This window comes from Alternaria infectoria (genome assembly GCF_024043175.1).
Source record: "Alternaria infectoria strain BMP 0036 chromosome Unknown scaffold_32, whole genome shotgun sequence".
Lineage (NCBI taxonomy): Eukaryota > Fungi > Ascomycota > Dothideomycetes > Pleosporales > Pleosporaceae > Alternaria > Alternaria infectoria.
This window is the reverse complement of record NW_026250721.1, coordinates 121,608-149,568: the sequence shown is the minus strand read 5'-3', so window position 1 is coordinate 149,568 and position 27,961 is coordinate 121,608. Positions and strand designations below refer to the sequence as shown.

General features: G+C 52.9%; 8 protein-coding genes across 8 annotated transcripts; 3 read left to right on the top strand and 5 right to left on the bottom strand.

Moving 5' to 3' along the window:
* Positions 1 to 1,090: 1,090 nt before the first annotated feature.
* On the bottom strand, positions 1,091 to 2,155 carry J4E92_010168 (uncharacterized protein; the record flags this gene model as incomplete). Its single annotated transcript, XM_051501509.1, has 1 exon — positions 1,091 to 2,155. The coding sequence occupies one exon, from the start codon at positions 2,153 to 2,155 to the stop codon at positions 1,091 to 1,093; it is 1,065 nt and encodes a 354-aa protein (XP_051348294.1).
* A 167-nt stretch (positions 2,156 to 2,322) lies between these two features.
* On the top strand, positions 2,323 to 3,099 carry J4E92_010167 (uncharacterized protein; the record flags this gene model as incomplete). The annotated part of the gene is made up of 2 exons (XM_051501508.1): positions 2,323 to 2,360; positions 2,409 to 3,099. The coding sequence occupies 2 exons, from the start codon at positions 2,323 to 2,325 to the stop codon at positions 3,097 to 3,099; spliced, it is 729 nt and encodes a 242-aa protein (XP_051348293.1).
* A 5,266-nt stretch (positions 3,100 to 8,365) lies between these two features.
* J4E92_010166 (uncharacterized protein) lies at positions 8,366 to 9,462 on the bottom strand (the record flags this gene model as incomplete). The annotated part of the gene is made up of 2 exons (XM_051501507.1): positions 8,366 to 9,029; positions 9,356 to 9,462. 2 exons carry the CDS (start codon positions 9,460 to 9,462, stop codon positions 8,366 to 8,368), a joined length of 771 nt encoding a protein of 256 aa, XP_051348292.1.
* A 90-nt stretch (positions 9,463 to 9,552) lies between these two features.
* J4E92_010165 (uncharacterized protein) lies at positions 9,553 to 9,823 on the bottom strand (the record flags this gene model as incomplete). The annotated part of the gene is made up of 2 exons (XM_051501506.1): positions 9,553 to 9,636; positions 9,695 to 9,823. The coding sequence occupies 2 exons, from the start codon at positions 9,821 to 9,823 to the stop codon at positions 9,553 to 9,555; spliced, it is 213 nt and encodes a 70-aa protein (XP_051348291.1).
* Positions 9,824 to 13,754: 3,931 nt separating this feature from the next.
* Positions 13,755 to 14,975, top strand: J4E92_010164 (uncharacterized protein; the record flags this gene model as incomplete). Its single annotated transcript, XM_051501505.1, has 5 exons — positions 13,755 to 13,773; positions 13,823 to 13,867; positions 13,982 to 14,058; positions 14,117 to 14,362; positions 14,412 to 14,975. 5 exons carry the CDS (start codon positions 13,755 to 13,757, stop codon positions 14,973 to 14,975), a joined length of 951 nt encoding a protein of 316 aa, XP_051348290.1.
* A 387-nt stretch (positions 14,976 to 15,362) lies between these two features.
* Positions 15,363 to 16,064, bottom strand: J4E92_010163 (uncharacterized protein; the record flags this gene model as incomplete). The annotated part of the gene is made up of 1 exon (XM_051501504.1): positions 15,363 to 16,064. One exon carries the CDS (start codon positions 16,062 to 16,064, stop codon positions 15,363 to 15,365), a length of 702 nt encoding a protein of 233 aa, XP_051348289.1.
* A 1,690-nt stretch (positions 16,065 to 17,754) lies between these two features.
* On the top strand, positions 17,755 to 18,738 carry J4E92_010162 (uncharacterized protein; the record flags this gene model as incomplete). The annotated part of the gene is made up of 1 exon (XM_051501503.1): positions 17,755 to 18,738. The coding sequence occupies one exon, from the start codon at positions 17,755 to 17,757 to the stop codon at positions 18,736 to 18,738; it is 984 nt and encodes a 327-aa protein (XP_051348288.1).
* Positions 18,739 to 23,258: 4,520 nt separating this feature from the next.
* On the bottom strand, positions 23,259 to 25,547 carry J4E92_010161 (uncharacterized protein; the record flags this gene model as incomplete). Its single annotated transcript, XM_051501502.1, has 1 exon — positions 23,259 to 25,547. One exon carries the CDS (start codon positions 25,545 to 25,547, stop codon positions 23,259 to 23,261), a length of 2,289 nt encoding a protein of 762 aa, XP_051348287.1.
* Between the last annotated feature and the right edge of the window lie 2,414 nt (positions 25,548 to 27,961).

Sequence of the window (27,961 nt, the reverse complement as noted above, 5' to 3'; positions counted from 1 at the left end):
ACCAAACCTCCCCACCAACACCCCAAGCACCCCCGTAACCAATTTATACGGCCAAAAACTCGCTACCTCACACGTAAACGCCCCCACCGCCCCTTTCACACTCGTAACCCCCTCCACATACCTCCCCTCAACCACACTCCTGCTCTTCGTCCAGCCCTCCCCTTTCTCCACCGCATCATCAAACACCCTCTTCACCTTCTCAAACTCCTCCCTATCTTGGAAAACATCAAAACTACGCCGGAGTTCAAACTCGCATTCTTGAGCTAACCCCTCGTCTTCAACCAGCGATTTCAACTCGTCAATCACGCGTTGGTGGAAGTCCGCCATCTGCGTTCTCATCTTGCTATCTCGCATACCCGCCAGCGTCGCCGTCTTAATCTTAGAATGCCCGCCGTTGCGTGCGGTGGCGCCGCTGCAGAGGGAGCGGGCGTCGAGGAGGACAACGCGTGGCATGCGTTTTCCCGTGGCGAGGTGGCTTTTGTGGGAAGTTTGGAGGATGTGGTATAGGGTTAGTACGCCGGCCATTCCGGAGCCGATGATGGCGATGTCGCAGGTTGGGGGGAGGGAGGGGGTGCTGCGGAGGGTGGCGTAGGGATGCGGGTTTTGGAGCCAGTAGCTGGGCATGGGGTTGGGGACGGGGAGGTAGTCGTGGGGTTGTTTGTCATGAGGGGAGGTGGCGGTGGTGGTGGTGTTGTGGGTTGAGGGGGGATTGGGAGGGGCTGGTGTGACGACCTTTCTGAGAACCATGTTTGCGAGTAGAATGGGGATGTGTGGTTGTTGGAGTAGGATGTGGCAACGACGACTGTTTATACATGCAAGATGTTGATCTACCCGTTATTTGGGGGCCATTTCGTTGTGGCTTACTTCGGCGTTCGGGCTAAAGTCAGAGGCGTTAGATGTCGCATCTCACCTTCCATTCCGGTTGGCTGCAGGTGTTCTTATCGGTAATCGTACGTCAGTTTACGGGTATAAGCGCATGGTGAATCGGAAAAAGACGACTTTTGACGATCTTTGGATTTGACTTGTATATAGTCGGGGTATCATGGAAAGGAAATGACTGCTCCTACACCGATGCCTCTGCACAACGAACCTATGGTACAGTTGGTGTCGTCGGACTAGTTAGTCCACCTTGACTCTTCCTCCTGTCCTTCTTCTTCTTGGGGGCGGGAGCGATGATGCCCTTTTTACCTTGCGCTTCCAGTGTGGTCGGTGTGCCTACCGCCTTTGGTGTTCCCACTGCAGATGGTGCCCTGCTCGGTGGCTGTGTCTCGATTTTCAGCCCTGCGGCAGGTGTAGACTGTGAGGCCTGTGCCGCCTGCTCTTGTGCCTTGTTCCTCGCATTGACAGCAGTCTTGGTGCCCTCGAAGACGAACGCGCCTGGCTCGCCCTTCAGCGGGTTCTCATCCATGTATTCGTCTCCATATGCGTTTGTGAGGTTGAGCGAGTGCATGAACAGCGCGTCTGAGAACTCGGTGGTGGATGCCAGTGGATCTGTCGCCTGTGTTGCGGCTCCCGCTCCTTGTGACTGTGAGCCCGCCGCGTCTGGATCTGTTGGCGCCAGTGTCGGACTACCGATCCGACTCGCCGTAGTCGCGGCTTTCGCAGCTTCGTGTGAAGTAGGGAAGTACGAGTATCCCGTCGCAGGTGTCCAGTGTGTCATGTTCTTGGATATCTCAGCCATCTGCTCCATGCGCGTCGCGACGGTAAGCAGTCTACTCTGCACAACGTCCAGCAAACTCGGCGCCATGAGAACTTTGGTGTTGTGCGTGTACCAGTTGCCCTCGACAAACATGCCATTCTTCTTGTTGCCATCGTAATCTGTAACCTCGGCCTTGTGTTGGCGCTGGAGAATCCATGGATGGCCCTCGCCCTGCCCTTCGCCCGCTATAACGTATTGTATTCCTTGTGGTACACTGTTGAGTCTTTGATTCCATAGCGTCGGGTCATTCATGATTTGTTGGGCATTGGCCGGGTCATGGAGGTTGAGGTTGGTGAAAACGGATATGTTGATGCACTCTTCGGCGTCGAACCATGGCGACGAGGTGAAGTACCAGAAGAGGTTGTTTCCGGCATTCAGGTCTTGCCCGGGCAGAGTCGCGATGGTCGAGGGCGCATCGTATTCTTGCTCGTCGGGGGGTGGGAGTGTCGGAGGCATGTTGGCGGTGGGGGTTTGTGAGTGAAGAGTGTCAGGGCTGTCTGGAAGCTCTTGAGGTTGGTGATGGAGAAGCTACTGGTAGGTAGCACGGGCCTCCCACCTCCGCGTGTTGGCCGCAATCGACTCGCGCCGTCTTCTGCATACCACTACCACGACAACTCAACACCATGGATCTCGTACAGACAGTGCGCAAAGAAGGCAGCCGGTAAGGTTACTCACTTCTGATGTTAAAACACCAACTAATAGTATCCAGCGGCGGTCGCGCCGACTTCAAATGGGAAGACGTCAAGAACGATGCGCAACGCGAAAACTACCTGGGCCACTCGCTCATGGCCCCCGTCGGCCGCTGGCAACAAGGACGCGACCTGAACTGGTATGCAAAGGGCGACGAGGAATCTAAAGAAGCCGAAGCTGCGCGCATCAAGGAAGAGAAGCGCAAACTGAAGGAGGCCGAGGAAGACGCCATGCTAGCTGCCATGGGTCTGCCCGTGCCAGTACGCAATAACGCGAACCTGACGCCACTCGGTCAGAAGGCACACGAGGCAGATGTCAAGGACACGCTAGACGAGAAAGCCAAAGTGGAGGACGACGGCGACAAGGCGAAGAGGAGGGAGAAGAAGGAGCGTTCACGGAGACACAGAGATGACGACGGAGAGCGAAGGAGACGTCATCGATCGCGGAGTCGTTCGCGGGACAGAGAGCGACGCCACAGACATAGAGAACGTTCACGGTCGCGCGACAGGCGGAGAGACGATGTGCGCGATGACAGGCGCAGACACCGATCACGAAGTCGCGACCATAAGCGACGAGACGAACATACAGAACGCAGGCGAGACCGCGATGTCGATGCGAAGCGGTCGAGGTCACTATCGAGAGACCGGAGACGGCGAAAGGACACGAGAAGCAGGTCACCACACGAGAGGAGTGAGAGGAGGAGGGATTGAGGAGTGTAGCAGATACAGCGAACATACCCCCAAAGCAGTTCTAATCAGACCATGGGCGTTCTTTAGATTTCTACCGGTATGGTGCCACCCAGTTCAAGCGTTCATGAGAGCTTATGTAGCTTTAGCGAAATCTTCACGTTGGACATCCAGACATTGATCCAAACGAAGTTCTCGCGATTCTTCAAACAGCAACCTACTATGCATGCCGGAAGAAGTCATTTCGTGCACCTGACTACCCCAGTCCAAACCCACATATCCCCACGCTGCACGCCTTTCGGGATCTCCCTCCGACTCGGCAACCTCGGCCGGCTCCCCATAGCCCCCCAAACCCCTCATCATCAGCATGTAACAATGATACACAGTAGCGTCTTCGCTATTGCATCCTCACCGCTGCGATTTGCCTTTTCCTTACCTCAAACCCCGAATCACATAACCATCCTTCTTTGCCTAACAACTCCGACTTGAACACCCTGATCCCATCCATCTAACCCCAGTCATCCCATCACCAAACACCATGACCGCAGCACCACCATCCATACCCGACTGGCGCACCCTCGCCGCTTCGAAACGCGAATCCGTTTACTCCAAGATACCGGAAGATTGGCGGCTGCCTTCTTCGCAAACATCTCAGTACACAGAAACGTCCAGTATATCTGTGTTAGATGTACCACGAACATGCGGCATCTTGACAGAGAAAGAGCTAGACATTACGGAAAACTACGATGCCACTGATCTGGTCAAGATGATGGCGGAGGGCCAATTAAGCAGCACAGAGGTCGTGACGGCATTCTGCAAGAGAGCAGCTGTGGCCCAGCAGTGCGTGAGTTGCCTGACAGAGATCATGTTCGAGGAAGCACTTGCTCGGGCGAGGGAATGTGATCATTTTCTGAAGAGAGAAGGGAAGGTTATGGGTCCGTTGCATGGGCTGCCGATTAGTTTGAAGGACTCGTTCAACGTAAAAGGCGTACAAGCAACACTTGGTTACGTCTCTTTCCTCGCGCACCCGCCCGCTGCTTCAAACTCCTCCCTGGTAACCCTCCTGCACACGCTCGGCGCGGTCTTCTATGTCAAAACCAATCTCCCTCAGACTATGATGACAGCAGACTCCCACAACAACATCTTCGGCCGCACGCTAAACCCGCTCAAACTCTCTCACACAGCCGGCGGTTCCACAGGCGGCGAGGGCGCCCTCCTCGCTATGAAAGGCAGTGTCCTGGGCGTAGCAACCGATGTAGCAGGATCCAACCGCATCCCCGCGATATGCTGCGGCGGCTCGTCTTTGAAGCCAACAGCAGGTCGAGTCCCGTTCGCAGGCGGCGTCGCAGTCGGTCGGCTGGGAAGTCCCGGTTCCGTTCCCGTAGTCATAGGCCCGTGTGGCCGTTCTGTCCGCGACTACGAACTCTTTTTACGGTGTGTGAGCGACGCGAAACCGTATCTCTACGACGAAAATAGTCTCAACGTGCCCTGGCGGCTTGTCCAGCCTTCACCTCACTCCCTGCGCTTCGGACTGGTGAGGGGCTGTAAAGAACGACCGCTCCACCCACCCATTGCGCGCGCACTGCATACCACGGCGATGAAATTGAAAGCGCAGGGGCATGAGATTGTGCTGCTGGATGACAAGATACCAGATCTCTACCAAACCGCCTTACTGGCATGGAAATTCTTCTTGCTGGATCCGAAGAAAACGCCACTGCAATATATCAAAGATGGCGGGGAGCCGCCTGTACCTTCGCTATCAACATGCTCGTTCCCCGAGTTGAAAGACTGGGTGCCGAGTCTGGATGAGCTGTGGGATTTGAATGTAAAGAAAGCGGGGGTTGTGAGGGGGTGGCATGGGGTGATGGTTGGTGGTGTTGGTGGCGAGGGGGAGAAGGGGTTAGATGCTGTTTTGATGCCGGGGTATCAGGGTGTGGCGCCGAAGCATGATACGTATGGACTGCCGATTTATACGGTTGTGGTTAATTTGCTGAATTGGCCGAGTGGGGTGTTGACGGCTGGGAAGGCGGAGAAGGAGGCTGATAAGGAGTTTGCGAAGGAGGGCGTGGTGTTTGAACCGCCTTGTAAGTGGTCTTTGCGAATCGAGGGTGTGCTGGAGGCTAATTTGTTGCAGATGATGCGGATGAGTGTGAGGGGTTGCCTACGCATGTGCAGGTTATGGGGAAGAGTATGATGGATGAGGAGTTGGTGGAGGTTCTGAAGGTTGTGGAGGATGTGTTGAAGAAGTAGTCACTGCTTTGATACTTTTCTGCGATTACATGTCATCTTGATGAGCTATGTCGAAATGTCTGTTTCTCAAACTCACACCACATCGTTGCATGTCTGCGACAAACACGTTGGTGTCTAGACATCCAGAGCCTGAAGCTTGCATCATAGCGGCCCTCCCAATCCCCCGCCAACATCAAACATCTGCTTAAACACAGTGTTAACCAGCATACCAGGTCCCATCTTCATCGGCACAGCAACCTCCTTCAACTTCGCCAACACATCTCCTTCCCCCTCCTTCACCGGCTCTTTTTCTGACATCATCTCCACTGACCCGCTCTCTCCACCACCACATCCCCATCCCATCCTATACCAGTACTCCGGCCAAGAATGCCCATTGCCATCTTCCAGCCCCGTTTTCTCCATGATATGGCTTGCACCTGGTGAAATACCCAGAACTTGTACTCGCGAGCCTGAACTGCTCAGATGATACAGCATCTGTGCTGCATAGTGCTGCATAACCATCTCGTCCAGTGCAGCAAAGCCGACGGCACAGGGCTCACGATCTGGAGGAAAATTGTCGCGGGTATAGTGAATATCTGGTGGAGATAGAAGGCGGAGGTGTTTTAGATGGGGGTGTGCGGCGATATGGGTCTGGAGACGTTGTTAGTACTCGCTATTAGAGTTGTGGGGAGATCAGAGAGTTGCTTACTAGAAAGATCTTCTGGTCGAATATCATGCCGGAGCCGGGTCGGTCTGGTACTAAATAAGAGAGTGGGTTGGGATCTCGGATCGGGTGAAGGGATTGGCGGGGGAAGTGTACGGCGAGGCCTTCGAGGTAGGGGAGTGATTTTAGCAGTTTTTCCAGATCCTTCGTGGGGTAGAAGGGTACGCGATCTGTGATGTGGCCGTCTATGCCGAGTTGGCGGAGGGAGGTGTGGCGGGAGATACAAGATACATCGACCATGCGTCCGTCTGCCATGTCGAGCCAAAGCTTTTCCAGGCTGTTGAAGGAGTTGAGGAGTGCTTCGACAGCTCGTATGGTGTGTTCTAGTGGAGAAGAATTCCGAGCCATTGTAATGTTCAACTCAGTGAGGTTGCAAACGGGCGCAAGTACTGTCATGAGATCGACAATGCTCTCGCAATCCACAAGCTGAAGACATTTGAGTCTGGATAAGTCGACGTTGCCCTGCATTAGAGCTGCAGCGCGTCGCCCCAAGACCACCTGCTCCAGGCTCATCCGTGATAACTTGAGTCGAGGAGGCGCACTGCCACTTCCAAACGGCCCTCCAAAGACGGCCCAGTCTGGTCGTGCATCTGGGCGGTCAGGATACGCCGTGAGACTGAGGCAATCAGGACGTGTCACAATCCTGAGTCCTTTGAGATTCGGAGCGCTGCGCACGAGTAGTCCAGCCGCCTTGCATTGTTCGCTGCCCATGTCATCGGGCATCACGGTGAGCGACTCGATACTCGCAAGCCGAGAGGATATCCACGATTCGTGAGCTCCGTGTGCGTAGCTTACGTTGGCAGTACCAAGCCCAAGATTGAAAAGAACATCGAGCCGCTTCAGCTTCGTCTGATGCTGCAGCAGATGAAACATCATTCCTGTGGGCAAATTGACTTCCCCGCCTAGAGCGCATAGTGCCCCCTTTGGAAGTTCGCTGATGATTGACATGAGTAGCATCTGCGTGGAATAGTCGCATGCGCCGTACAGCTTCTCGGTGCCAACGCGGGCGATGTAGATACTCTTTACGTGGCGTATGACGCCGTTCCCAGGCTCGAGGAGTGTGTTCAGCATCTCTGGGGTGAAATTATCCGACGCTATCGTAAGGTTCGAAAAAGCCATTGGCGTGATGATGTCTCGCCATTCGTGGTTGACGAGACGAACGGCTGCATTGGTGGCTTTGTCGCGTATGGAGGCGAAGATGTTGGTCTTCATCTCTGTCGGGAGGCTTGAGAAGCTAGCTGGGCCCGATGATTCGGTCATCTTGAATGAGTTGAAAGTTAGTGTGGGGTCAGGGGTGACAACAAGGCAGATGAGTTGAGTGGGTTGCGCTTGTCACTGGTGGAGCGCAACAAGTTATGTTCTTAAAGAAAAACATCAGAGACCAGACAGTAGTCCAAGTGAAAGGCCCCGGACGCGCGGACGACGTTCCTTCTTATTGTTCGCAGTTGATGAGTGAATGAGAAGGGATGTAAGGAGCGAGTTGTGACTCCGTGATGGACAGGAAAAGTAAGCTTTGCGTCGCATGCTTTTGTGTCGACTAAGTGTGGAGAGTTACAGATGTAGTTGTCGGATACATGTCTCTATCTAAGTAAAAGCCGAAGCCTTAGGTTGTCAAAAGTCTTGCGTACACCCGATATGCTTGCCGCAGACATGCGCTCAAGTGGGCCGAGTTTGAAAAGTCACAAACATAGTTGCCATAGACAAGCTATTTTGTCTTTTGAGTTTGGGGCGTTACAGATGTGGTTGTCAGATACACATCTTCACTTAAGCATAGGCCGAAGCTCCAGATTCTCAAAAGTCTTGCGGACACACGACATGTTTGCCGCAGACATGCACTTATGTAGTGTGAGTTTGAGAAGCCCTAGGTGCGATTACCGTAGACATGACTTTTCGTGCTAGAAGTATAAGGAGTCATGGATGTAGTTTTTTCATACATGTCTTTTTGTAAATGAAGACGCACCTCCGTTCTTCCTTTGTGTGCGGCATGTGGAAAGTGAATTTACAGAAATTATGGCTTGTCATTTGCTCTTTATGTATTTAACTGTCGCGCTACTTCTCACACCCTGCTACCAATACCCATGCGAGACAGAAACATCCAATCTGAAAGCTTGAAACGAGTGGCCAGAGAAATCATGTAGTCGTCTAGCTCATTTTACGTGGAGCCCGTTCCGCTACTTTGTACGTGGACTATCCGCCAGATCTACAAGGAGCAAGTTCCTTTTGAGAACTACAAGCAAGTCACCGCTTCCCGAATTCCCAAAAATAACTGTCCAAGACGAAGACATGCACTTCCACAGATTCTAGTACGCTGCGCTCGAGATCATGTAGTAGTCTGGCTTAGCTCTTCGGACTGATGATGGTATGGGAATCGCCCACCATGTGTTCCATGCGGTGGACGGCATCCTTCATGACCGCGGCGGCAGTCTCTAGGAAGTAAGAAGACCCACCGATATCCTTAGTCGATGTCGCATCCTCCGTGTTCACGAACATGAGATCGTTGTCAATGCCCCATATAGCCTTGTTGACAGTGTCGTATTTAGCGGAGAGAGCGTCATCGAAAGAACCCGCTACTGCCTGAAGCTGTGGCGAATCGTTCGCAAGGGCGCACAATCCTAGCAGCGCTGGGTTCTTGAATCGAGATGTCTGGTTGAGTTCGTTCATCTCGAGGCTTGCCGCAGCCCATCCAGGGAGTATTGATAAAGTAAGCTGCATCGCGAACGGGTTCTCGTTGTTCTGACCAAATGCAGCCGGCCCTAATTGGTTTACCGAGCCGATGAACATTCGCAGACAGGCGTTCCAGAAGTGGCTGAAGAATCCAGCAATCTCGACATCTCTGGCGTGTCCAGCTTCCTCCAAGAACGTTGCGTGAGATTGATGGATGATGTTGAAGCTCGGGGTCGTGGCGACAGACGCGGTTGTACAGACCACCGCTGCCTTCCCAATCAGCGCGCGTAGTCCAAGCTTCGCTGCAGCTTTGACTGAGTTGAAAAGGAGCAAGATCCTTTTGGGGACTACAAGCAACTCTCCGCTTACAGAGATTTCGACGCAGCTCAGCAAGACGAAGACATGCGGTTTTGCCGGTACCAGCACGTTGTTCCCGGCGTCACGTAGCAGTCTGGCTGAGCTATCCTGCCCGAGAAATGGAGGTTGCGAGCAGATGTCCAATGCGATCGAAGCCAAGGCTTCTACGTCCAGTGGCGAAGCTTCAGTCAATGGTGCAACTTTGAGTGCAGAGACGCGATCGCGGGGGGGTGTAAAGCGTGGGGGGGAGTGAGGAACACAGTCGTCGTTGAGGACGGCCGAAGTCTCAACGCCGGAGGGAAGTACCAGACGAGCATGGCGACGACTCGGGGCGCCGCGAGCATGTACGAGAGCTCGCCGGAACGGCTCAACTGGGGCTTCTTCAAGAGCTCTGCCAAGTCCTCGTGCGACATCGTGCTGTGATGCGGACTGAGATCGGCGTACCTAAAGATTGGTGTGGGTAGTCAGTACATGTCTCACATGAATTGGTATATGGCTATCACTCACTTGATGATACGAGTCGTTTCGAGCCCTTCAACGTCGTTGTCTACGATGTAGGACACCATCACATCGTTGATTGCGACCTCCTGCAGAGCGCAACGTTAGTAAAATTCCAGGCAATTGGTACAGGGCAGTGTGGCTTACATCGAGCTTGGAGCGAGAAGCATCGCCCTGCACGGGGAACAGTGAGCCTCGACCGGTGACGACGTGATGCTGAATGAACGAGTTTCGCTCGGCTTCGTCTTGGTCGATGAAGCGGTCGGCACGATCCATGATGACCGAACGTGGGTGCGGCTCAGAAGTGGTAGTGGAATGGGGGTTGCAGCGTTGCTTGCAGAAATAGTAGGAAGGGGAGGTTGTAGAGGGTAAGAGTGAGGTTGTTGTGAGAGACTGCCTCTGTAGGTGAGTGCCTGCGACGGCGCGCGGACCCAAGTTGCAAAGGCAACCAAAACAGCGCGTTTTGGCGAAGAGACTCTGCAAGCGGATGAGGGTGAGAGTGACTGTGATGTTTGGATAAATATAGGAGTGTTGGTTTGTTTTAGTGCCTCGATGGGCTGCGCTCGCATGGTGGCGCGACAGCTTGTCGGGCGACTGCGAGAAGACGGTTCTGAGAAGGTCGCGCAAGGAAGCAGGTTGCTACCAAGTACTCACATTCTCAGATGTCTTTCTCGCAGTCGCCATTTGGAGGGGAGGGAGGGGAGGCGGGTGGTCGTGAGGTGGTGGTGGAGGCTGGGTTGTTATAGCGTCGACGTCTTTTTATGTAGGCAGCAGCGCAAGTCGCGGTGACTCGCGTTTTGTTAGTGCAAGGTGAGTGACCGTATAACCAAGGTGACGTCAGTGTATGTCGGCAAAGTTGAAGGTGAAGCCGCCTTCACCCGCTTGTCTAGATAGCTTAAGCAAATTGGCATGGCAATCGTTTAGAACAATGCTGTTGCCTTCCCCGATACCGGAGACGCGACATGCTGTGACAATATGTCCCAGAAGTGAATTATGTACATCGTCCATGGATACTTAGACCGGTCCAGAGCAGGACATGAAGATAGCGCTTACGAAACTGATCACTGCCACGCACGGGAGTAAGTCTGCAGAGCGTTAGCAATGCGATGATTGAGTACAGTCAAGGGAAGACGTACGGTGGTGGACACTTGGAAAGCAGAGTCGGTACGACGTCATCATGGGCAAGTCTCAGTACAGAACCCAGTGATATCAGACCAGTATCGCTCGATCGTGCACGGTTTTGAAGTACATATCAACTCGACAATATCGCTTGTATGTACGTGAAACTACATACTATACATATTGCGTTATTTCCATGACTCAAAGACCTTCTTTGATAGCATGATATGATGACAAGCGACGTGTAACCACTCCGGGATATACATGCTATAGATACGATACAAACAGGTCTGTATGGTTGCAGTATACCAGACATCGTGCTCATGCGAATCGCGCGTTGTATATGAAGGGGGCATAGTTCTCCACCCACGGACACGCCGTGCCCTTCAAGAAGATCCTCCGTTGGTTTGGGGTGTGAAGTCCGTGGGTTTGAATCAGATGAGAGTCGTACTCTATGGACTGCTAAACTTGTGGGGTGTGTTGCATCCTTCTACGTAGCAGGAATGACCCTTTGGCTTCTTGTGCTCGAGCACAGTTGGCTGATTGACTCTGTGCTCTTTCTGCAGGTGGTGGGTACGATAGCAGGCGTGTGCTTTGTAGCGGACTTGACACCCCTCAAACCGGAATGTGATAATCGTGTCGCAGTCGCACAAGGCCATGGCGTATTCCAGGTGATCTTCTTTCATGTGCTTATCGATATGGATAAATGATGCGAAGTCGGTGCGTGGGCAGCCGTCAACTGGGCACGTGGCGGGATAACACTCAGTGTGCTTGGTGACGACATGCTCTTGCAAAGCCCTCTTGTTCTTACAGGACTTTTCTCCGGTCTTGGTACAGTTTGGCGGAGTACAAACTGGTTTGGAACCTGTCTTGGGTACTGGCTTCACTTCTTCGTCTTGTTCTGTGATTGTCGGAGAGCCTTGGACAAGAATGGGCAGTATTCAGTATAGTATGCCGAAGCTTTCATGTACATCTTGAGTTGATAGATGGCGCGAGCATCGGCCGATTGGAGATCATGCTTATCGGTTAAGTGCAGTGCGGATGGTGTACCGGCGCCCGCAGGATGCCCCTCAAGGCAGCACCTCATTCAAGAAGAAAACTGAACAGGTCTGGAGCCTACATCAACCTGGAAACATGCAAAGTAGGTGACAAAACGTCGATGTAGACTCCAGACCTTTTCAAATTTTTCCTACACTGACGTGGCGGAGTGGTCGAGTTCTTGACCAATGTCTTCTATAGTCATTTGGTCGCCGTGTGTAAGGCGGAGGAGGTCGTCTGCTGCGCCGTGCCGTAGGTCATACGATCGGATTGTAACGTTTGCATACAATCTAGTTTGAAGAGTTGAAGACAATGTCCATACTGTTTGATCTTATTGCTCGGCTTCGCGTGACCGTATGCGCGAAGGTGACGCGACAGAAGACGGAAGGGTATGGATGTACTCATTCGATCTTCTTGAGTGGATGCGTGGCAGCCTGGTCGAGGATGGCTTCCATTGTGTTGCCGCGTTTCGCGTTGCGATGTCGCATGGTGTTGACGAGGATAAGCCTTATTGGTTAAAGACTTTATCGTTGTTGCCGATCAAGGCGTTTCTGTTCAATCTGCAGGGTTCGAGAGGCTCTCCACTACAGACTTGGGGTAGCATTTACTTAACAAGATGTGTAAATACAGGAAACCTACTTACTGTCTTGTGCAACCCTTTGAGTTTTCAATCGCCATCGGTGCGTTCAACTATATCGTCTCCTTCATGTGCCAGCTTGACGGCGAAGTACGAGCAAAAGGTCTTGGTCTCGCAACCATCCTTCTATGTTGCAGCTGACAACCCAGCCAGAGGATGCTCACTGTGCTGGAACCGAGCCATGTATAGGTCCGGGCCTACGATGATACTTCTCAAAGTCGATGAAAGATGCTCTGTATGCTGCAAGGGAGGATGAGCCAGGCTTGAGATGTAAGGGAGTATGTCTGTATACCGCAAACCTGTATACAACGGCCACGATACTACCAGCAATTAGGGGTGTACCAAAGGGAGCTAGAGTGACCTCGAGAAAACAAGTTGTTCATGGAAGGCTGATGGTAGCTTATCCCACCTGCTTCTAACACGGTCCGACAAGACGCAATGACGCAAGTGTTCTCGCGGTGATAAAAGTTAAAGTACGGCCGAGTTCAACATTCTCCATGGACGCGATACTGGTTTGGCATTCCGATCACTGGCGAAGTCTTTGTGATGTCCCGACGTGATCGGATGACTTGAGACGGCTGCCGTCGGAGAGGTACTGAAGAGCGTCAGACAGCGACAACCGACACCGACATACGGTGTCCGCCAGCATCACGAAGCTGCTGCAACACCAACGTCACGCATCCAGCCATGGCAGCCTTGGAAAGGCATCTCGGCAGCCCTAGAAGCCAGGCGAGGCTTCGCGAACCACGGCTCTTGTGCCAATAGCGGGCAGCGCGATGGAAAATTCGCCGCCTGGAGTTTCGGGCCCCACGTTCTTTGAGGGCCCTCGCCGCTAGTTGTTGGCCCGAGCCAGGTTCCGTCCCCGAGATTACCCGACCTAAAAATGGCGGACCCTGACAATGGTGCCTCGCAGAAAGGAGAGGGTGGGAGACTTGGGCTGGAAGAGGCATGTGAACACTTGTACATCCCCACAGTGGATTTTCCATGTTGAATTGACGGCTGCGGGCTGCCTTTAGACGCACTTTCGTCAAGCCATAGGCATTGTGTGGCTGCTACGGCAACGCTTGTGGGGGTTCCGTTGGGATCAAGAGGCAGAGTATCGTGAATTGGATGCAGAGCAGGCCGTCGATATATAGCAACTGGGACGTACGAGAGATCAATTGCAATGCGACGGCCATCGTGAGGACTTTTTCTCATTCACCATTGTCTCAACCCGCGTTTCCGAGGTGTTGATGAGGGTGCGCTCGGGATAGCGGGCAAGGCCACTAGCACGTGATTGGCTTAGTGCGAATTAGCGCTGCTGGCAGAATTTGTCGCAGCTTCGCTACAAATACACCGTTCTTCCCTCAACGCAGCACCAGCATCTGCAACCTCACCTTTTTCAACCAATCTCCCCTCCATACATCATCCAAGATGTCGGGCGCACAGCAGGGTATGTATCGCATGTACGAATTAAACAGTACGCCGCTAATGAGGTCCAGATAAGTCATTGTTCGGAATGCCTGGGTTCGTGGTGGATTTCCTGAGTACGTGAATCTCCATCGACAGATCCATCAATCCGTGTGCCATTGGCAATTGGATGTGATGCGAGCGTTGTCTGCAAAGTTTTGCACACGCAACAGCCATTAACAGCTTATCAGTGGGTGGTGTTTCCGCCGCCGTCTCGAAGACCGCTGCTGCCCCCATCGAGCGTGTTAAGCTCCTCATCCAGAACCAGGTAAGCATTATCACAAACCCGACCCCCGCATGTCGACAATTGCTAACCCACCCCGCAGGATGAGATGCTTAAGTCCGGTCGTCTCGACCGCAAGTACGATGGCATTGGCGAGTGCTTCAGCCGTACCGCTAAGAACGAGGGTGTCCTCTCCCTCTGGCGTGGTAACACTGCCAACGTCATCCGTTACTTCCCCACCCAGGCGCTCAACTTCGCTTTCCGCGACACCTACAAGTCCATGTTCGCCTACAAGAAGGAGCGTGACGGTTACGCCAAGTGGATGGCCGGTAACTTGGCCTCCGGTGGTGTAAGTACATCCGCTCGATGTCTAGCAAATCACAATCTAACAACAACAGGCTGCCGGTGCCACTTCCCTCCTCTTCGTCTACTCCCTCGACTACGCCCGTACCCGTCTCGCCAACGACGCCAAGTCGGCCAAGAAGGGTGGTGAGCGCCAGTTCAACGGTCTCGTAGACGTCTACAAGAAGACCCTCGCCTCCGACGGTATCGGCGGTCTCTACCGTGGTTTCATGCCCTCCGTTGCTGGTATCGTTGTCTACCGTGGTCTCTACTTCGGTATGTACGACTCGATCAAGCCCGTCCTCCTCACCGGTTCCCTCGAGGGTAACTTCTTGGCCTCTTTCGCTCTTGGTTGGGCCGTCACCACTGGTGCCGGTATCGCCTCCTACCCCCTTGACACCATCCGTCGCCGCATGATGATGACCTCCGGTGAGGCCGTCAAGTACAAGGGTACCATGGACGCCGCTCGCCAGATCGTTGCCGCCGAGGGTGTCAAGTCTCTCTTCAAGGGTGCTGGTGCCAACATTCTCCGTGGTGTTGCCGGTGCCGGTGTCCTGTCCATCTACGACCAGGCCCAGCTCATCCTCTTCGGCAAGAAGTTCAAGGGTGGATCTGGTTAAGCGCCTTTCTTCCCTCTACGATACCCCCAACCTGCGTTTATGTGGTGGAAGCAGTTATTCGCGACGTGAGAGATGGGGATGGGGTGTACGTGTATGAGAACGGCAACACGCCCTGCGGGCCGACGGTTGTTCTTGGTTACGAAAAGCACGATCCCGGGTGGTAACACACTCTTGTACTTTATACATTCACACGTCATATCCGGCTTGCAATGCTTCATCTGTTTCTGGCTGTACTTCCTCTTTTCATCGCTTGGTGCAATGGGGAAAATAGTGGTCTATAGAAAGTCATGGGTTTCTTTGTATGAACAAATTGCTTCTACTATGAGTGATGCACTGCTCTCCTGACTGCCTTTGCTCATGTAACCCCTCCCCAAGTCTAGCACGTGCTCAGAACCCGCCGCCATTTTTACCCTGAACAGCTCTCCACACGCTCTCCTCGCCCTTCTTCAGTGCCTCACCCGCCTTGTTCAGCATGCTCCACGCCTGTGCCCCAACGCCCTCGCCCTCAGCGTCTCCCGCTCCGCTCGACTGACCAATGCCTCCTCCAGCAGTATACGGCGCGTTATCCATCGCCTGAACATAGCCCGGAGGGTGTTCCAAGCTCGTCCTCGTAGGCTGCGCTTGATCAGCCGATTGGAACGGCGACGCAGCAGGGCCGTAATTGAGCGTCGTAGGACCAGGTTTGCTAGCCGTCGCAGCCGTCACCGTCGACCTCCCCGCCAACATGGAGTCTGAAGGCGGAGGATGACTGAACTGCGGCGGTGGCGCTTGTCTCGTCTCCGTCGTTATAACCGTTGCTGTTGGGACGGCACCTGCTTGCGGCGCTGCTGGTGTGTATCTGTCGTTTCCTTCTGTCATTCCGATTGAACCTGTTGGTGCGGCGGGACGGGCGCCCGGCTGTGGAGCTGGAGGGTTCGGCGACGCATCTTGTGTTGTTGTAGCGGGGGCGTAGGCGGGCGTTGTGCGTGTGGGAGGTGGGTTGGAGGCGTTGTTGGGGTCTGAAGAGGCGGTTGAAGGGGTGGTGCCGTCGGGTTTTGCGGCGGTGGTGGGCGCGATGGGCGCGTTTTTGTGGATGGGGATTGGGGGCATGTTGGGGGTGGTTTGCGAGGATATGGGGTGTTGGATGAGATGTGTGTGGTTTGTATGGAGGTGGTGAGTATCGTGGAGGGTGTAGTCGCAGTAGAGCGGGCAGTTACTTTCTAGATCTTTGGGTGGACGTAGGATTGTTTTGAAGACGATCTGGGGGTATGGACACGTTGTAGAAACGGTTTGTTGCTGCCTGGTGCTGTGCTCTCCTGGCCTCTTCGACGCGTTCTTTGGTTCAGATGAAGGTGCTTGCTGCTTTGGGCGATGATGTCATCTACCACGTGAAACCTTCTTTCGACCTCTGCAGCGCTGCGGTCCCTCGCTCGACTTCACTCCCCGATGTCATTCAAACCCATGATTATGCACTGCGACATCAGAGTTCAACACGCTTCTGACCCGTTGTGCATCCTCGGTGTGAGTACACCCTGGTAGCAATCACAATTGACCGTAGGTACTCACTCTCAACTGTCATTCTGTCCATGACTGGCCGGATACACGCATATCAGCACTGAGATTACCAATTTCTTCCTTTGTCGTTATTCCTTTTCTCATGCATATCGATGTGTAGCTATGCCAAGCCTCTGAGCGGCTGTTCGGCGCAGTCGAAACAACATTCACAGGTCAAGAGAAGCTTCACGGCTTCGTATCCGTTTCGTCCCTTCCTCGATCCTTCTCTTTAGCCATTGCCCATCTCGCTTTGCCCATCCCAATCTGCTATGGCATCAATTGCATGCTGCTGTGTGCTTTGATCAGGAGTTGGGTCCCACAAAGGACCGATGGTGATGGATCAACAGTCCAGACGCTTCGGTAAAGGAAAAGATTTCGAGCCTTCTCTAGAAAAGAAAATTTGCCCACGCTTCTACGCTGCGACGAACCGCACACATTGATACGGCCGAAAGACTTGCACATCGTCATACCTCCTTCGGAGTACCTCTCCTATCGGTCACTCTGCACGCAGCCCGACAGCCGCCCACACCAGATCGAACGTGGCACCACCGATCCATATTTTCAAGATTGAAGAGATGCATCAGGACCATCTCCGTTCTTTCAATACTTTCGATACATGTGGTTTACTGATCAATCACGACTCAAGCCGCCCGCTCCACCACTGAATCGGTAGCGATACCAGCAAGCGCCCGCCATGTCTCCACAGGTCCTCTAGCCAAGACGTTCCTGCGGGTGCGCAGTTACGGTGTTCAAGTGTGCCCTTGTTTCGAACGACGTCCTTCGCAATCTCACATCGTGAAAAGTGGAGTTACCCGCGCCTGTTTGGGTTAGTCGTTTCAAACAGGATCCTTCCGCATGGTTGCCAAGAACGTTTGACATGTCGCGACGTTTGTCCGCTGTACGGAACCCAGCGAGGGAAGAGAGCTCACCCGAGATCGTGAGCGGTAGCCCTGGTATTCCATTGTGGCGGGTCCTTCAGCGGAGCGTATTGGTGCGAAGACGTTGAGACTATTGTGCCCCGAGCGTCTATGCTGTCGGTAAGGGCCTGTCTACGGCGGGGACACCATACCTAGGCAGCCAGCACCGATGCGAGCGGGTACCAGACGCAGTATATAAGGATGTGCGTGACCGTCCACTGAGATCTTCGGCAGCAAAGCTCTTCCATTCTTTTCTACAACAACTCCAGTCCTTCGCTTTTCCCCTTTCACATTCATTTTCCAACTTGACCAACATACTTCTTTCGACAATGAAGTTCTCAATCATGTCTCTCGGCCTCATGGCTGTCTCTGCTCTGGCAGCACCCATGCCATCTCAGATCGCACCCAAGCGTGCCGGTCTCACCAAGCGCGCTGCATCTCTGGAAGATGTCGCGACCACCGGTTTCGCCACGCAGAACGGAGGTACCTCTGGAGGAAAGGGAGGCAAGACCATCGAGGTTGGCTCTCTCAGCGACTTGGAGGCCGCCGTCAAGGGCGACGACGCCGCCATCGTTCTCATCACCAGCCCCATCAAGGGCAGCGGCGAGAACGTCAAGATCGGCAGCAACAAGTCCGTCATCGGCAAAGACTCGTCCGTCGTCCTGACCGACTTCACCCTCACCGTCAAGGCCGTCAAGAACGTCATCCTCCGCAACTTCGCCATGGAGAAGGTCGTCGGCGGCGACGCCATCGCCATCCAGAAAGCCCAAAACGTCTGGGTCGACCACGTAGACCTCTCCTCGGACCTCGACCACGACAAGGACTACTACGACGGTCTCCTCGACGTGACCCACGCCGCCGACTACGTCACCATCTCCAACAGCTTCATGCACGACCACTGGAAGTGCTCTCTGGTCGGCCACTCGGACAGCAACGGCAGCGAAGACAAGGGCCACTTGACCGTCACCTACAACAACAACTACTGGAAGAACATCAACTCGCGCGGCCCCTCGTTCCGCTTCGGCACCGGCCACCTCTACAACAACTACTACGAGAACGTCAGCGATGGCATCAACACCCGCCAGGGCGCTGAGCTCCTTGTCCAGAACAACGTCTGGTCTGGTGCTAAGAAGGCGCTTTACAGCAAGGATGGTGGCAAGGCTGTTGCTGAGGGCAACGACTTTGGTGACAGCGAGAACACTGCTGATAAGGGGTCTTTGACTAAGATGCCTTATGAGACTAAGGAGATGCTTGAGGCGGGTGCTGTTAAGGCTGCTGTTGTTGGTACTGCGGGTGTTACGCTCAAGTTCTAAGTGTTGGGTGTGCTTTTTGGGGTACATGAAATGATCATTCGGGTTTGGAAATGATTCAAAGATGAAAGAAGAAGGGGATTTTGAAGACTTCGATTTGTAAATATTTTGGTCAGATGACCTTTTCTTGTATATATGGACGCTGTGCGGACTGTTTTGAGCAATGAAAAGGACGCTTTCTTATTGTGCCTTTATTCGTACGTCTTTTTTGCTTCTGAGTGCTTACTATCACTGCTTTTCTACACTTCAGTCATCTCTTCGGGTGGTGCGTCGTCTTCGGCTTCCCTCGCAGGGATTGAGTAAACCTGTCTGCCTCAAGATCACCCCCACGCCGCTTAGCATCCTTGGCGGACGTATAAAGTCCCTCCATTCTTCGCATCTGCTCTTTTTCTTCCACCAACAACTTCTCCATTCCCGTTCTACCAAAAATCTCATACGAGCATCACATGATCTTCGGGTGTCGGACTCAAAACTCTGTCAGCAAGTTCCTATGTCTGTTCTCTTTTCCAAATCTTTTACTGGCCGCGAACATGTGTTAGTCGGGATTGATACAGCCAAAGCCCGTGCTGTGAACCCGATGAGCGAGAGCTATATATGATTCTCTCTTCGATCTCTGTCTCTCTCCTATACAGACTTCCTTCTTTTACTAAAACCAAAAGACATGGAGCTACAGCCGATGGCCGCTTTCCGCCCCGAAAGGCATGTCAAATAAAGCCATGTGTGAGACGTGACAAGAAGATATACGATGAAGTTATCACGTTGATCCAAACCCTCAAAATCTCAACGCACAGCTACCATGACCAGCCTGTCGCTCCGCGGGTCGCATATAAATTCAACTCTTCTCCTCCACCTTCTCTCTTCTTCATACCATATCTCTTCTTGAGATCAAATCCCTCAGTCTTGTTGCTCATGGCTGCTCTCCTCTCCAAAAGATGCAATGCACACCCTATGTGCGAAGCGCGACAAAAGATTTCACAATCACGGCCTCATGTTGAACCAGACTTTCAAAACCGTGATTGCCGCGTCCGATGGCCCGCCTCGCGCTCTGCTGGTAATACACATATGAATACCTCTTCCACTCTCACTTCTCTTTCTTCAAACATCTGCCTCTTCAATGCAGGCTATACTCAAAACTGAACTTCAGCGCCTCATGGCTGTCCTCCCCTCCAAAAGCTACAAGCTCAGAAGTCATGTGAAAGTCGCAACGAGAAAAGAGCAGGTAATTGTCCTTATGTCGAACCAGTTTCTTAAAAACTACAACGATGCTCTGCATGGGCAGCCTGGAGATCCGCGAGAGTCGCGTGTGACATGATGTCCTCTTCTCGGCCTTCTCTCTTTTCTGCATATGTATATCCCCGTTTTGGGAACCAAAAGTCCAATACAAGGGCGCGATGGCTGTCTCTGCTTTCCAAAAATCGCATGTAAAGAGATTGATGTGATTCGAGAAAAAGCAATGTCTCCACGTATCATGTTGAGCCCGTCTTCCAAATTCCACAGCGTTGTCATTCATGAACAGGTCAGACTAGCGCCTTGGGCGCGGCATATATAAACCCGCCTCTTCTCGTCCACCTACTTTCTTCTCATCACACAAACCTGCCTTCTTGTTCTCCAGAATTACGTTCTACTTCCCCCGATGTGGTTTTCTTCCTCTCCAGAGTTCACAAAATATTTGCGGACTGTGTGATGTGCGAAATGCGATCGAAAGCAACGAGGCGCAGTATCATGTCGAGCCTGTCTACCAAAACATCCAAGAACAACGCTATGTGTGATCTTGGGCTTCCTGCGTACACGATGCACAGAATTTGCATGTTCTTTCCTCTGCTCTTTCTTCACACTTTCGACTCACGAAAACCAAAGATCCATGACTTGTTGTCAATGTTCTCCTCCTCTCTTCTTCTCAAAATCTTCTTCGTGTGGCTACATGTGTGTGTCCCACCACAAAAGACCGCAATTTTTAAACGATACTGTACGGCCTCTGCCCGAGACAAAGATCACTGAGGGCAGAACTATGTCGGCTCTGGCCCGCCACGAGTGTTACAGAAACATCTCGCATTCTCCCCTCTGCTCTCTTTCTGTGCAGCTCGTTATGTTCAAAATCAGAAATTGAGCTCGCTGATGTTCTCCTCTCTTCTTCTCAAAACACTCATCGTGTGGATACATGTGCTCGTCTCACCACAAAACTGTCGCAATTTCATTATATGCTGTGCGGCATCTGCTCGACACAAACAACAGCATCAAAAAGCGCATAACGACTTCCTGGCTCATCGCGACAGACATATAAAAGCCTCGCCTTCTCGTGTGCCTTTCTTCTTCACACACCTCTTCCCCATTTCCAAAGCTGATATAATCGGCACCCATGTCCCTCCTCTCTGCTTTCAAAAACATTATCGCGCGTCCACATGTGTGCGAGCCTTGCGACAAAAATTCCCAAGAATGTGGCTGTGTGGGACGCCTTCCGCTGGCCCCAAAAGCGATAGCGAACAAAGACATAGCGTTTCGCTAGCCGGCCGCGAGCGGACTATAAAAGTCTCGCCTTCTCGCGTATCTCTCTTCTCGTCACACATACTTCATCCTTATAACCCTAAAAAGCAGGTAGACCCGTTTATGTTCTCCTCCTCGTCTTTGCATCCAAAAATTCGCGGTCTTACTTAATGTGTGCGCGACCCCTCGAAAAAGACCATACTCCTCCACCATGACGAGCGCTTTTTGCGGGACACGAAAATCAAGACTGACAGTCGCATGGCGTCTCGCCAGCTAGTTGCGAGCAATATACAACAGCCTGCTTCTGCTGTACCTTCTCTCCTCACATCCACACTTCTTCTTTTTAAAATGTAAAGATAAGGAACTGAATGTTCTCCTCCTCTCGGCTTCCAAAAAAAGAAAGAGAATGTTGCGCCATGTGCGAGACCAGTCGAAAAGAAGACGATACATACATATGTTGAGTGCGTCTGCCTGTAAAAAAAGCTATCGCCATTATGCTAATGGCAACTCTCGTCCTTGCTGGGCATGCAATATATAAAAGCCACCCCTTGCTGTACCTTCCCCTCCCACATACACACTCCTTCTTTCTAAAAGGCAGACCGAGGCGCACATGTTCTCCTACAAAATAAATACGCCTCTATAACATGTGCGAAACCTGTAAAAAAAAAGACAGATACAAGCACTCGATGTTGAGTGCGTCTGCCCGTCAAGAAAGCTTGCAATACATGTATCATGTCGACTCTCGGCCTTGCTGGGCATGCGACGTATAAAAGCCACCTTTTGCTGTACCTTCTCTTCTTACACACTTCTACGCTCTCAAATCCAAAATCCAAAATCAGCCTAAACATGTTCTCTTCTCCTCCTCCAAGAATCTCTCAGTACCAGGACATGTGCGAGACCACCCAAAAAGACGTAACGAAAGCGGACATGTCGAGTGCGTCTGCTCCTCCAAAAGCTACAAGAGAAAATTCCATGACGACTCTCGCTCTTTCCAGGCGTGCGACATATAAATACTTCCTCTTCTCACCGTGTACCTTCTCTCTTATCCCACACTCCATCTACGGAGTACCAAAAGTAGTAAATACGAGTTCTATGGTCTGCTTCTCTTCTCCAAAATTCCCTACTATCAGATCAATGTTCCAGTGACTCTTTCGCCCTTTCCCAAAAATTCCAGAGCGCTCGCGAATGTCTGCCACGAACTCGATCAATCTCAAGCACGACTGCGAAAATTGACACACGTTTCGGCCCATGTGCTGCCTGTCTTTCGCGTCTTCACTTCAAAACTCCAACAGAAACAGTACATGTTGCCAGCATTCAGCCGACTTCCAGAATTACTCGACGTCATCCGCAGGGTGGAGACAACAAGTCCACATTATCAGAAAAACACATGAGTAATGATCATGTGTCTTTGTCTCGCTTCGAACCGCACACTGTCCATACTCATGACTGCTTGCTTGCTGAGCAAGAACAAAAACATGCGAAGAAAGTAGCGAATGAACATACCAAAACGCGAAGGACTTGAGCTAATGACCAGTTTGCCGTTTTCGCTGCTTCATATCCAGCATAACACGCCGCTTAAGACTTGCCACGACATCTACATGGCGGCAAGAGAGAAGATAAGCGCTTGTTGAAGAGGTATTGAGGTATACATGAAGTCTTCCTATGCAGCGAAGTAAGCGTGATGTTGCGACGTAGTCTGCATAGATAGCCATGGTATCATGTAGTACAGACAGTAGAGCAATGTAGTCAACACACACCATCACCATGTCGCACAACAAAGACAACATCACATCGTATCCCTTAAAGACACCCACCAAACCATCGAATCATAGGGGGTATTTCATTCACACCTCTCAGTGTCTCACAGACATGCTATGTACCTCTCAGCAGCATAAACCATTCCATCTCATCCCAAAAACAATACACATTACAGGAACAACTAAGGACGTCCCTTTTTCGGCGCCGAAAACTCCACGCTGGATTGACATAACAACCGTGATGAAAGCAGACCTTGCGAAAGCCTCGCACGTACGATGACGCGCTTACGGCTCCATGAAACCGTTACCCTTGAGCTTGCACTCCGTTTCCAGCTCGAAACTCTTCTCAAATGCGCGCATGCGGTTGTCGTTGTCTGCGACGCGGACGCGTTGGACTGGAGGGCTGAGCTTGGTTGTGACCTTCATGTTGGGCTTGGGAAGGGCGCGCTTCTCGTCGGAATAGCGGGCGCCGTTGACGCACTTGCCGTTGTTGCTCCACTGGGCGTCCGCGGCGGCCTTCCATAGGGCAGTGATGTCGACGGTCATCTCCGGGGTGAAGTAGAGACGGCAGTCGGCTTCCTCGTATTGGAACTGGAGGGAGATACCGGACGTGTCGTTTGCGCGGAGGCCGTCGCGGGTGTTGACGGCTCCGCCTCCACCAACAGAGCGGGCGTAAACGAGGTCGCTGTAGTAGTCTTCCCTCAAGATGGAGGAGTTGAGAGCAGGGTCGAACCGGACAGCGTACTGGACGGTCTGCTGGATGTAGCCGAAAGCGAAGTTGTTGACGCCCTTGACACCGCCGATGGCCTGGATGGGGTTCTTGTTGCTGCGGCCACCCATCGCGATGGTCTTGACACCGCCCTGTTGCTTCATCAACTCACTGAATATAGTGCAGGTTGAGGCACAGTAGCCGTCGGTCACGATGACGATGTTCTCGGGTGCGAACTTTGGTGGTCCGGTAACGCCCGACAAGGGTCCGTAGCCAGTGACATTAATGCCACCAGATACGTAGGGAACGTATACATCAGACAGGTTCCATCGAGCCTCTGTGGTGTAAAACTCTCCATGGACCTCTTTAGGACCGATCTTCTCGTCCCAGGAGGAGAACGGAGTACCATCGGCCTTCATGTCCATGTGGTAGTCGAAGTAGGAAGACTGCGCAAAACTGATCGTATTGTTGTTGCCGAGCTCCCTGGGAAATTGGCTTGCAAACTTGCTGAGGGACTGTCCGACGAGGTCCATGGCCTGATGCGCCCTCCAGCGGTTAGTACCGAGAGGCTCAACGTCAGGGAACAACTGCTTGAACATGTCGTAGCCTTGAAGAATGGTACCACCACCGTTGGCTTGGAGATCGATGATGAGCTTGGTCTTTCCGTCCGCGAGAGCCTTGGGGATGAAGTTCTGGGTGAGCTCCTGGAAAGGCACCTCTGCGCGGACGTTTCCGACAAAGTTGGGCACCTGCAATACCGCGACGTCTTCATAACCAGCAGCGTCGATGTAGAAACCGTTGATGAGACCCTGGGGTCCAGCGGCGACAGGAGCGGGGAAACCAGGAGTAGCAGCACCAGCAGCGAGGGTAGATACCTCTTCTTCCTCGGACTGGACACGGGTGTCGGCGAATGAAGTACCTGCGGAATCGAAGCTGAACCACTTACGGGCCAGATCTTCACCTGTAGCAATCTCGCGGAAAGGGATGGTTGGGCGGGCGTAGTTCTCCATGGTGTAGGATGTGCCGTTGGCGAAGGTCAGGGTTGTGGTGGCGCCGGGGTAAACCCATCGTCCACGGCCGCCTCCAGTGAAAACACCGGTTCCACTACCCGAGGTACCAAGGCTGACTTGGGCAAGCTCGTAAAAGACGTTGTTGTAGAGAGCGTCGCGATCCTGGAGGGAGCCGTACTGACTGAGGTCCTCGAGGAACTCGGTCGCGTCCTTGCCGTCAATCTGAACAACAGGCGAGGGCGTGTAGGAGATGTTCTTGTATTGCATACCGAGTACGTCAGAGAAGACGAAGACAGCCGGCAGCTGGTCGCCATCTGCAGATACAGAAACAAGGGGGACAGGGCGACCCCAGGTGAAGATAGCGCCCACGGAGTCAGGGATATAGGAGAAGTGACCATCGTGGGCAGAAAGGATAAGGTTGTAGAGAGTCCAGCCAAAGTCGTACTCGCTCTTGAAGTTGCCGGCGTCGATGTCGCCCTCGATCTTATCAAGGCCACCAAAGATGTCGACGGGAGGTTGCACCTTCTCGGCGTACTCGGCAGGCGGGTTCTTGAGCTCAGAGAGGGTGCTCTGCCACTCAATGTAGGGACGCATCGCTCCAATGAGCCGCTTTGCTGATGAGGCGTTGAAGGGAACGGTGTTGATGCAGTCCCAGGCCAACTGAGCAGGCATACTGAGCTTGGCGGGTAGGGTTCCATTACCGTAGACGTAGTTGGAGACCTTGGCACAGGGAGGAGTGGTACCATCGGCCTGACGAGCCTTGACCTCGACGGGCTGAGTCCGCGAGGGCAGGACGGGGGAGGCGACGGCCAGTGACGCTGCGCCAATGGCGGCGAGCAGAGCGGAAGTCTTCATGGCGAGGGAGTATTGAAGCTATCTACCGTGGAGAGGGTGGGACGGAGTTAAAACGAATGGAATTGCTGAACCAGCGAGAGCGAGTGTAGTTGATGCGAGGGGGGAAGGAGTCGTCGAGCGAGTATTGTTTGGCGGTAGGTGGGGTAATCGAACGCGCCTGCTCTAAACGCGATGAGGTGATGTACGCACGGTGAACGCGAGGGCAAACGGTCACGTGCAGGCTCTAGTCCGGGAAAGCGCACCTGAGTGGACTGCAAACGACCGGGCGAGCAAATAACTCCAGGCTCCCACTTTCGCTGGTTTCTGGGCGAAAGATAGATCGTTCCTGGGGAGGGAGAGGGATTTGGGATGGTAAGAGACGGGAAACAAGCCCACACGGTTCCTCTTTAAGAAAGGGAAAATCCACACGCGCCACTAGGAGGCTGGTGATATACTGGGGAAAAGTGACGCATGAGGGATCCGCCAGGCTACAAATACTGACAGGCCGGTCGTGTTCTGCCTTGAACGTGCACTAACCCGCAAACTGGGTAACAAACGTGCATATTCGAGGCTGTGACACCAATCACATTCACACTTCTTTTGCCGCACGTCGGGGCTTTTCCCGGGATCCATAGGGCAATCATCGTTTAGATGGTGTGCAGCAAGTGCAGCAGAGAGCCGCAGTTGAGCTAGGGCCGTAGCCTATATGCAGGCAAAAAGGATTAACAGTTTTTGACCCAGGGTCTGTTCGTTGAGCTGTTCGTCTTCAAACCATCTGAGGACATGCGTTGTTGTTGTTAGACATGCTGCCAATGCTCACCGTTCGATAAGGCACGATAAGGCCGCGAGTAAGGCCACCCGAAGACGTTTTCTGGCGTTTGTTACGATGTCATGACAGCGGGACTGACGGGTTGGTTGAGGTCCAAAGCGGAGTCTTGGCAGTCTGTGCCTGCAGATCGTCAAGGCGCCATCCTAGCCACTCGCTCCACTCCTTCAACGCCCCAATGCAAGACCACCTCATCGTCCGCCTAACGACACGACTGCGCTGCTGTTGTGACCATTCAGCACGACATTCTTCCATCGCAAATGCACAGCTCCTCGCCGTTGTCGTGCTACGTGGTTCCTCCTAGGTATTGAGGCTGTACGTGCCCTTGCTGTACGATCCGCCGTAAATTGGGACCGGCTGGTAAAGTCCAATTTATTACCAAAGTCATGCGCCCCTTGGACACGATCAACATAGTGGAGCCATTTCAGCCTCGCCACCTCCGCTCTAAGCGGTGCCCGGGAGAATGACAGCTCGAAATGTGTTTCTCCGACACGATTCGATGGCCGTATACTTCATAGCCAGATTTTGATTGCAAAGTTTCACACTTTAGTTACTACAAAGACAAGCAGCGTACGACGAACAGACTGTGATCTGCAATCAAGAAAACCGTTCGGCGCCCGGTCTGTGGGCCACCCACATGCCTGCGATGTCGGTGTTGGTCAGGTCGCGTGTGGCACGTTTCACGTTTCCTTGTGGTAGCCTGAGCAACTTGCCTTTTCGGCCTCGCACGAGGGCTTGTGCTACGCCGAATCAAGACGTCGCATTCTCTTCGGCTAACCGTGCCACTAGCATCGGCTGCCGCTACGCAGAAGTTTGGTTCAACTACAGCACGATGGCGTCGTTGAACGCCTGTTTTGCTGATTTTTCAGAGGACGCTATCGACTACGAGGCTGCCGATGGCAATAGCAGAGCAGCTGGAGGCTCGAAGCAGTCGACAAACTTCGTGGAAGCCACGTCGATGTGTCAAGCACTCAGCATCCCGGTTCCAGTCCAACGGAAGCACCAGCCACAAAGCTTGAGCAGCGAAACACAAAACTAATGCACCCGCCAGCTGCCAGCCCCATCACCGCCGCACCAGCCACCACCACTTTTCGCTCATGCCTTGCTTCGATGCTTCTTCTCGCTGAATATTAATAGACGGCACAAAACCTGTTGCACACAACAACAAGAAAACAGCGGAGATTTTTGTCCTGCGAGCACGAGGCGCTTGTTGCATGCTCGTCGCACGTATTTGTTGGTCGTGGGCTGTGTCCCAAAGTACCTTTTGAGGCATCCCTTCTTACCACCAACTCCACCAACTGACGAGCTGTTGATCCATCGCTATGTTTAGCAACCATGTGAGAGAAACGAGATGAGGCAGACTTGTGTGATCTCCTTCGCAGGGTTTCATCTTCGGTGAAGCCGGGATGTGTCAAAACCTCCAGAACACAACCAGTAGCATATAGCTCTACCGCACACGCACCGCAATCACCTTCCAGACCAGCAGATGATGTCTAAGTTGCCGTATACATCCACCTGGCGTAGCGACAACAGTATACAAAAGACTCGTCCTTCTTCCCTACCATCACATGAGAATCCTCGCGTACGCAAATTTATGTCGAACCTGTGG